Below are 10,709 nucleotides of genomic sequence, written 5' to 3' on the forward strand. Positions count from 1 at the left end.
CGCCTCTCAGGCGTCCTGCTGTCCATGGTGCTGAACAGATCTGTGCTGAAAGCATAGATCTGTTCAGTGTAAGTAAAATACAGTACAGAACAATATATATTGTACTGTACTGTATTATTCAGACATCAGACCCACTGGATCTTCAAGAACCAAGTGGGTCTGGGTCAAAAAAAAGTGAATAAAAGTGAAAAAAAAGTAAAAATCAAAAAACACATTTATCACTGATAAAAAATGAAAAAAATAAAATTCCCTACACATGTTTGGTATCGCCGCGTCCGTAACGACCTGATCTATAAAACGGTCATGTTACTTTACCCGAACGGTGAACACCATAAAAATAAAAAATAAAAAACTATGATGAAATTGAAATTTTGCCCACCTTACTTCCCAAAAAAGGTAATAAAAGTGATCAAAAAAGTCGCATGTACGCCAAAATTGTAACAATCAAACCGTCATCTCATCCCGCAAAAATCATACCCTACCCAAGATAATCGCCCAAAAACTGAAAAAACTATGGCTCTTAGACTATGGAAACACTAAAACATGATTTTTTTTGTTTCAAAAATGAAATCATTGTGTAAAACTTACATAAATAAAAAAAAAGTATACATATTAGGTATCGCCGCGTCCGTATCGCCCGGCTCTATAAAAATATCACATGATCTAACCCCTCAGATGACCACCGTAAAAAAATAAAAATAAAAACGGTGTAAAAAAAGCCATTTTTTGTCATCTTACGTCACAAAAAGTGTAATAGCAAGCAATCAAAAAGTCATATGCACCCCAAAATAGATGCCAATCAAACCGTCATCTCATCCCGCAAAAAATGAGACCCTACTTAAGATAATCGCCCAAAAACTGAACTCTTAGACTATGGAGACACTAAAACATTTTTTTGGTTTTAAAAATGAAATCATTGTGTAAAACTTACATAAATAAAAAAAATTGTATACATATTAGGTATCTCCGCGTCCGTGACAACCTGCTCTATAAAATTACCACATGATCTAACCTGTCAGATGAATGTTGTAAATAACAAAAAAAAAACGGTGCCAAAAAAGCTATTTCTTGTTACCTTGCCGCACAAAAAGTGTAATATAGAGCAACCAAAAATCATATGTACCCTAAACTAGTACCAACAAAACTGCCACCCTATCCCGTAGTTTCTAAAATGGGTCACTTTTTTGGAGTTTCTACTCTAGGGGTGCATCAGGGGGGCTTCAAATGGGACATGGTGTCAAAAAAACCAGTCCAGCAAAATATGCCTTCCAAAAACCATATGGTGTTCCTTTCCTTCTGCGCCCTGCCATGTGCCCGTACAGCTGTTTACGACCACATATGGGGTGTTTCTGTAAACTACAGAATTAGGGCCATAAATAATGAGTTTTGTTTGGCTGTTAACCCTTGCTTTGTAACTGGAAAAAAAATATTAAAATGGAAAATCTGCCAAAAAAGTGAAATTTTGAAATTGTATCTCTATTTTCCATTAAATCTTGTGCAACACCTAAAGGGTTAACAAAGTTTGTAAAATCAGTTTTGAATACCTTGAGGGGTGTAGTTTCTTAGATGGGGTCACTTTTATGGAGTTTATAATCTAGGGGTGCATCAGGGGGGCTTCAAATGGGACATGGTGCCAAAAAAACAGTCCAGCAAAATCAGCCCTCCAAAAACCAAACGGCGCACCTTTCACTCTACGCCCCGCTGTGTGCCCGTACAGTAGTTTACGGCCACATATGGGGTGTTTCTGTAAACAGCAGAGTCAGGGCAATAAAGATACAGTCTTGTTTGGCTGTTAACCCTTGCTTTGTTAGTGGAAAAAATGGGTTAAAATGGAAAATTAGGCAAAAAAATGAAATTCTCAAATTTCATCGCCATTTGCCAATAACTCTTGTGCAACACCTAAAGGGTTAACGACGTATGTAAAATCAGTTTTGAATACCTTGAGGGGTGTAGTTTCTTAGATGGGGTCACTTTTAGGGAGTTTCTCCTCTAGGGGTGCATCAGGGGGCTTCAAATGGGACATGGTGTAAATAAACCAGTCTATAAAAATCAGCCTTCCAAAAACCAAACGGCGCACCTTTCACTCTACGCCTCGCTGTGTGGCCGTACAGTAGTTTACGGCCACATATTGGGTGTTTCTGTAAATGGCAGAGTCAGGGCAATAAAGATACAGTCTTGTTTGGCTGTTAACCCTTGGTTTGTTAGTGGAAAAAATGGGTTAAAATGAAAAATTAGACAAAAAAATGAAATTCTCAAATTTCCTCCCTATTTGCCAATAACTCTTGTGCAACACCTAAAGGGTTAACAACGTATGCAAAATCAGTTTTGAATACCTTGAGGGGTGTAGTTTCTTAGATGGGGTCATTTTTGGGTGGTTTCTATAATGTAAGCCTCGCAAAGTGACTTGAGACCTGAACTGGTCCCTAGAAATTGAGTTTTTGTAAATTTCGGAAAAATTTCAAGATTTGCTTCTAAACTTCTAAGCCTTATAACATCCCCAAAAAATAAAATATCATTCCCAAAACAATTCAAACATGAAGTAGACATATGGGGAATGTAAAGTCATCACAATTTTTGGGGGTATTACTATGTATTACAGAAGTATAGAAACTGAAACTTTGAAATTTGCTAATTTTTTTCAAATTTTTGTTAAATTAGGTATTTTTTGGTGCAAAAAAAAATTTTTTTTTTACTCCATTTTACCAGTGTCATGAAGTACAATATGTGACGAAAAAACAATCTCAGAACGGCCTGGATAAGTCAAACCGTTTTAAAGTTATCAGCACTTAAAGGGACTCTGGTCAGATTTTCAAAAAATGGCCTGGTCCTAAGGTGTAAAAAGGCTGTGTCCTTAAGGGGTTAAAGGGAACCTGTCACCAGTTTTATGGTGTCCTAACTAAGGGCAACATAAATAAGTGACTGATTCTCTTAGCAAAATGCTGGGTCATTTTCTTTAATTGACCCAGTCAATCTGCCAACATCTTGTATTGAAAAGCTCCAGCTGATAATGATGAGTCATGAATATTTATGAGCTCCTGACTCTCCCCGCCCACCTGCTGCTGATTGACAGTTATTTCCCATAGGAATCAGCAGCAGGTGGGCAGGGGAGTGGCTATATCTCTGAATTAAATAAACGCTGGACTCAATGACATCACGCTGGACTCAAATCAGCTCATTAGCATGCGGCATCTTTGTGTGTATATTATGAGGTAACCATCTGTCACACCAGTAAGTGGATACATCTAAGGTACTTTTTAGTAGTTAATGATTGTATATAATTAGTTAGATTATAATCAAATATCCACATGACAGGTTCCCTTTAAGCTGCATTCTTATCAGTAAGATAAGAACTGCGCTATAATGAGTGCTTATAATGTCAGATTACTGCATGACGGAGCAGAGAGAAAATTCAGATCCCTCTATCAGAGCATCTCAGCCCTGTACAGAAAAAGGGCTCCATATTTGTAATAAAGACCAATTTAAAAAATGGTTTTTAGCTCAAAATGAGTACAGTGCATTAAAAAAAATGCCCCCATAGGGGTACATAGCCTCTAAAGGGGTTGTCCGAGTTCAGAGCTGAACTCAGACATACCCACAATTTTACCCATCCAGCTCCCCCCTGACTTGAGCAGTTCATGCTCCGATGCTCTTCTTTGCCCTGTGCTAAATTGCGCAGGGCAAGGGCTCTTTTGTTTACAATCACACACTGCCTGGTGGAAGCTTTCGCCCGGCAGTGTGTTCGGTGACGTCACCGGCTCTGATGGGTGGGCTTTAGCGCTGCCTTAGCCGCTTTACTGGCTATGGCAGCGCTAAAGCCCGCCCATCAGTGCCGGTGACATCACCGGGCTTCCTGGCAGCCCCATGGAGAGCCCGGTACGTTACCGGATCTCCAAAAAATGCCTTTGCCCTGCGCGATTTAACGCAGGGCAAAGGAGAGCATCGAGAGCGATGCCAAATATATAGAGTTCGGCTACTTTCACATCAGTGTTTTTGCTGACCGGTTTGGAGATCTGGCATGGGATCTCAAAACCACAGCAAAACGCATCAGTTTTAATAATACATCTGGCTGCATCAGTTCAGAACGGATCCGCTTGTATTATATTGAAAATGAAGAAACCAGTTTTTTCGTGTTTTTTGGTGCTGGATCCGGATTCTTCAGTTTCCCGTGTCACACACAATAACACATGCCGGTTAACATGGCAGTCTGGCGTGGGAATGCAACAAACCGGACCGGAATGCATTCTGTCCAGTTTTGTCCCCAATGAAATTGAATGGGGACAAACTGAAGTGTTGTGCTGCTATTCTGAGAGCTTCAAAACCGGACAGCACAACGCAGATGTGAAAGTAGCCTTATTTTTACGCTTTTGCACAATAAAATCCGTTTAAAAAAGAAAATGTTTTTGCATCACGGCTTCCCAAGACCCATGACTTCTTTATGTTCCATTCTATAGAGCTGTGTGCAGACTTGATTTTTGCGAGACGACTTGTAGTTTTTATTGGTATCATTTTTTTTGGTGGCGGATAAGCAAAAAACCCAGCAATTCTATTTTTTTTTGTTTTGTTGTTTTTTTGTTCTTTAATGATGTTCACCGTACTGGATAAATTACTTGATAGTATGTGGAGGAGAGTTTATTTTTTCCATTTTCTTTTCCATTGAAAACTTGTATTTTTGTAACTTGGAGACTAGGCTGCTGTCAAAAGGCAGCAGCCTAGTCTAAGGCCCCTCAGCGACCACCGTAATAAGTTGTATTGGTGGTCACTAATGGGTTAGGAAGATAGACATCTTTTCATTATATGATAGTTAAAGGGGTTTTCCAAGACTTATATACTGATGACCTATCCTCTGGATATGTCTTCAGTATCTGATCGGTGGGGTCTGACACCTAGGACCCCCGCTGATCGGCTGTTTTGGAAGGTACCTAAACTCGCAGTAGCGAGTGACGCCACGTTCACCGGCCAAGTGACGCCACGTTCACCGGTCACATAGCCTAGGCACGGATCAGCCCCATAGAAGTGAATAGGGCAGAGCTGTGATACCAAGCACAACCACTATACAATGTACGGTGCTGTGCTTGGTGAGCACGGAGAAGACCTCGATGTGGAGCACTGGTGCCTTCTCAAACAGCGGATTGGCCAGGGTCCCTGTTGTCGGACCCCCACCGATCAGATACTGATGACCTATCCTGAGGACAGGTCATTAGTATTTAAGTTTCAAATTTGGAAACCCCCTTTCATATTTCCCCGTACCTCCTCCACTCAGCCAGTGCCTCATCTGCCTCTCGCAGACAATAGCCGATTGTCCTCACGGAGCAGAAGATCCCTCCATGATCAGTGTTGATGTGTCTAACTGGCCCCGTCACAACATGTGCAGACACTTCCTGCATCTCGACTGCGGCACAATAAGAATCGGTGCAGGAAGTGTCTGGAGCAATACCAAAAATACTAAGCAAATATTAATCTATAAATATCGTATTTTATTAAAGTGAACATCCATAAGCTTCATATGTCAGTGACGTATTGACGGTTTTCATCAGTGAGGGTCTGAATGCTGAGACCCCGCTAATGGCTAAAACGAGGAGTTGGAAGCATTCCCACAGAGCGCGGTCTCTCCTCGCTGCTGAAGATGGGTTCATAGACATTCTATTAAGTTTGTCTTCAGCAGTGAGGAGACTGTGCTGTGTGTCACTGCACCTAGCAATCTGTGGGGTCTCAGCGCTCAGACCCCCAACAATCAACACTATTCTGAAACTACAGCAGAACCTTAAAGGAGTTCTGCAGTTCTTTTAAACTGATGATCTATCCTCTGGATAGGTCATCAGTATCTGATCGGCTGGGGGACCGACACCCGGGACCCCCACAGATCAGCTGCTGGAGAAGGCAGCAGCGCTGGCAGTAGTGCCCCGGCCTTCTGTATGTTTACCGCAGGCCCAGTGACGTCACAACTAGTATCACTGGCCTCGGAGCGGCTAAACTCCATTCAAGGGAACAGAGCTTAGCCGCCCCCAGGCCAGTGATACTGGTCGTGACGTCACTGGGCCTGAGGGAAACTGAGAGAAGGCCGCTGCGCTACTGCCAAGATCGGGGCCACCCTCCAGAAATGCGAATGCGGAGAGCATTCGCATCCACTCCGTCCCCGTAGAGACTGAATAGGTCCGCAAACGTTCCGCAATTTGCGGAACTGATGCGGACCCATTATACAGACGTGTGATATGTGTCAGATTCGCCATAGGTAAATCCAACGTGTGAGAACCTGCAGAAGGGTGAACGTGCCGGGTGTAGAGTTTAACATCAGTAACAGAGAAGTGTTTGTAGAATGACAATGTTACGCTCTGGATTATCAGATGACGGGATGGCGTACTGCTGGAATGTGATATATGACGTGTGTGTTTCACTGCCCGCTCCTCAGCAGGTGGACTTGCCTTTCACCCCTCTCCATGGAATGATATGTACATACAAGGTGCTCCATATACCTGCTCTCGACCCCAGACGGGAAGTGTCCGTGGCATACCTGAGCAGCACCAGTACCCCCAGTATAAATCGTGTGTTCTGCAATACCCTCAGAAGCCCACACCAGCAAACCAGGAGGAAATCGAGACAGTTCAAGATGCTGAAAATGAGACGCATGGTATTTACAATATTTACTCCTATGGTTCTCTGGAGAAAGTGAATGTGGGCTGTGCAAGACTGTCATCTAAATCCCCCCAGATGGTAAGCGAGAGGCCAGAGTGCTCCCCCGCCCAGATGGTAGGCGAGAGGCCAGAGTGCTCCCCCGCCCAGATGGTAGGCGAGAGGCCAGAGTGCCCCCCCCCCCAGATAGTAAGCAAGAGGCCAGAGTGCCCACCCAGGATGGTAAGTGAATAGACAGACCTCATAATGACAACCAGAGTGCCCCCTTAAAGTAAGCAGCCAGGGAGACCACACAGTGACAACCAAAATCGAGCAGTGAATAATTTTGTCCTATCCTTTTGTTTTTCCGGGAAATAATCCGAACATGTATGTGGGAGTCGGGAGGGATAGCTATTGGCTGAACGATTGCTCGCTCGATATCTATTGAATGTGTACGGCCGCCTTAGATAAACTGAACTGGAGAGAATCCAGGGTCAGGGAGGCAACCGCTGTCTCCGGCCTTCTGGTCTCATTGCAGATCCTAATTTTTTATTCCCTTCCACTCTTGTCCCAGCCAGCGCTAGCAGAGGTTTGTCCCGGGGACATCTTATATTTACAATGCAAAATGTAATCATCCTGGGTTTTCAGCACCAGAGAGGAAGGAGGTCTATCGTGCTTGATGTCCTATATCTTGCTTTATTCTAGCTCTTGACAAAGACTCCTCATCCACCCTATGATGTCCGCGACTGGATCTTGGATATTGGGTTGTTTTGGCGCACAGCGATGTGAGGCAGCCAAGCCGTATAAGATGACAGCCGACGTCTGTAGGAATGGTTTATTTGTCACTTTTTTTCTTTATCTTGTGTTTGAAAGGCATCTAAATAAAGATAGGATTTGTTGGCGTTTTGTGAATCTGCTTCTATTACCTTTGTTCTACCTCTTCTGAGACACTAGGAGAGTGTTACCGAGACTAAAGGAGTCACCCACAGCAGTAGCCAACTTTGGTGAACAGTGAGAGAACTCCCCCCCAACTTGTGTCCAGTAATGGCCGGACTGGGGGGGGCAGAGCCCTTAGGGGAGGCCACATGATGGGGGTTTTGGTTAGTGAGACCCCAGGGGATAAGGATAGGTCAGGGAAGTTGGTTGGGATGGGCTAGGTAATTCATGGCGGGAGGGGGGGGAGGATTGGCCAGTTTGAGTGTAGGGGCAGAGAGTTAGGGGTAAAAAGGGGGAAAGTAGGGAAGAAGGTAGCCCATTTAGAAGACGTTAGATAGCATTAGCTAGCTGTTATACGATCTGCTAATTATGGACCAACTAGAAGTGGCCATCAGGGAATTGAGGGCAGCAGCGGAGATCCGCGGCACCGACTGGGTCCAGGACCAGGTGCAGCTGCTGTTGAGGAGGGCGGCTGAGGCTCCTGTTCCCCCCCCCAGCCATCGGTAACCTGGCCGCGTCTGGCAAGGCCTCTGGCGCGCTTTACACCACCTTAATCTCCCCCCCCCCCCCCCCCCCCCGGGCTCAGCGGTGGATTCGGAGCCCTTCTCAGGACCCTTTATGTCGGGGCGCAGCAAAAGTTTCCTCCCGCATGCCCCTACGTGGAAGGAATTTACTGTGTAGGCAGAGCCCCCGAGGTGGCCGGGCTCGGTCACCTCGTGCTACAGGAAGAGGCGGCGTGGGTTCTGGACCAGGCACGGCGGGCACCTCCACAAACCTGGATGAGGAAGGTGCCCCCCAGCATGAGCTTGATATCCTGAGGCATAGGGCTGCTGCAAGTCCGGAGGCAGATTGCAGTAGGCCCCCTTCACTGAGGCAAGGAAGACACTCCGGCCCCTGTGAGCGATCCATCGAAGAAACCTGTTCCATAGTCCCTGGCATGGGCACTACCAGGAGACAGTGTGAAGACACACCTGCTTCAGAATCCGGAGGGTCGTCGCTGAGGAGCAGTCATCTGGAGTCAGGATCTGTGGCTGATGGAGACACAGCACCCAGGCAGCCAGGTGAGATTGCGCTGGGACCTTTGGGGATGGGTATGGTTAATGGTGGGGGTGGGGGGCCCCAGATAGATTTAGGTAGGGGTTTGGGTCAGCTTCTGGGGGGACTGGCGGGCTTATTAGCAGGATGTGGTATGGGAGGGGTATTCTCATTGCCAGCGTGGGGTGTGGTGGGAGTTCCTGGGAGGATCTGGGACTGTGGGGGGAGGTATGCTGGAGGTGACCAGTAACGTGGCGTCGGTACAAACGCAGGCGGGCGGTGAGGCAGAGGAGGAAACGGTGAGGTTACATGATAAGGCTAAGGGTGAGGTATATATCTGTTTTGAAGGTCCATTGGGGGCTCATTTGAAGCAAGAGGTAAAAGAGCGAATATGGAAAGGGGAGTATGTGGAGATTTTTTCGCTGCTTCCGGTGGAGAGATTTAAAAACCAAACAAGTGGAGTGTTATATCAAAAAATGTCATTTATTATAAAATATAAAAATGGAGAACAACAGGATGTAATACAGTACACGGAGAAGCACAGGGTGAGTCAAATCAAAAGAACAACCATGAGACTGCGCAAAGTGATGCACAGATAGGTACGATCGAAAGGTAAAGCTAAAGCTAAGGCTCTGGGAAACCAGATAAGTATCACATATAATAGTCTCCTCAATAGGGGTATGGTACACAAAGCACCACAGACTAAATGTAATAAACCCAAAGTCGTAGCTAGCATACACTGAATAATATAGGCGTCACAATCAGCCAAATAAGGTAATATAATAATGAAAAATCACTTGGCTGGGATCAAAATAATAAAACTGGTATACGCCTAAGTGCAAGGGACCCAGCGTGGATACATACAGGGGTGCCCCACACGCAGTATGGAACCGTGCTAAATACAGAACGTACCTGAAGACATGGTGGCAAAATGAATGACAGGCCCTGGGCGCGAGACCTCGACGCGCGTTTCACCTCAACGGCTTCGTCAGGAGGTACTATGTGATGCATAAGCAGGGTATATATAGAACATGATAGGGGTGGGGCGATGGACAGAAATTACCTGGATGCGGCACATCTGCGGACCACACGAACGGGCGCGGGAAGCTCCATGGTACGCGGCGCCATCTCTCAGCGCATCCACGTCTGCGCACCGCGCATGCGCGGCGGCACTTGCAGACGTCACGGAGTGCGTCGAGATGGCGTCGCCCAGCGCATGCGCACCCCGCGACCCCCGTGGAACGCAGGTGAACCGCAATCCACGGCTCTGAAAGAAACTAGAGGATGGGATGTAATCGCACGATTGCCATAATGCCGCAGGCACACACTTGCTGCATCCCCACCGGGCCCCTCGCTCACAGAAAATATCATATAAGGAGAAGACCATCAATAGACATCTAATATGAATCAAAGGATAATAAGAAGTGACATGATCATAAGTGTAGCAGATAATAGCGTGACTTCCTGATATGCACACATAGTGACATATCAGATAGAAAAGTGACATGTAAGGGGTCCATATAAATAGAACCATAATAATGACTAACTATAGCATAACCCTGTAACTCACACACAGTGATGGGTAATAGAAAACATACGATGTGCTAGGGGTCCATAACAATAGAACCAGTACCAATATAGCGATCATACAGATGATCTAGTGGTATGGTGAATAAAAGAGAAAATCTTATCCATAAAGACATCACATATAGAGGAAAGTGCTGTCAGTAATATACATATAATCATTAGTGTACATAATCCAGAACGTGTCCAGTCAGGTCATATGGGTCAGTATTACCATCTAGGCCGTAATTCACCCATAACTAGATACACTATCCGTCTGCTTCTCAAATATACATGATAATATAGTCTCTCAGATTACAAGACAAATTCATGTAGACAAAGAGACAGAAGTGTAAAGAACATGTAAGCCTAGAAGGTGGAAATAGTAAAACAATTCATACGAGTAAAGGAAATCATCCCATTATATTAGTAAAAAAAGGGGGGATAATACTGTATAAAAAGCTGTATAATATAGACCCGCTGTGATAGTGGTAGAGGGTGGGGGCGAACAGGGTGGCACCCCGGGCAGCAAAAGGCAGCCCGCGGGGTCACCCCAGGCACACCCAACC

General features: G+C 45.3%; 1 protein-coding gene across 1 annotated transcript in view; it reads left to right on the forward strand.

Annotated features, from left to right (window-relative positions):
• The window catches only part of LOC121005455, a 34,157-nt gene extending 26,762 nt beyond the window's left edge, over positions 1-7,395 (forward strand). Inside the window, exons 8-9 of the mRNA XM_040438227.1 lie at positions 6,410-6,708; positions 7,312-7,395. Of these exons, the coding sequence (XP_040294161.1) occupies positions 6,410-6,708; positions 7,312-7,395 (383 nt within the window). The remainder of the gene's footprint in view (positions 1-6,409; positions 6,709-7,311) is intronic.
• Positions 7,396-10,709: the final 3,314 nt, after the last annotated feature.

The sequence above is a fragment of the Bufo bufo genome, chromosome 6, assembly GCF_905171765.1.
Source record: "Bufo bufo chromosome 6, aBufBuf1.1, whole genome shotgun sequence".
Classification (NCBI taxonomy): domain Eukaryota; kingdom Metazoa; phylum Chordata; class Amphibia; order Anura; family Bufonidae; genus Bufo; species Bufo bufo.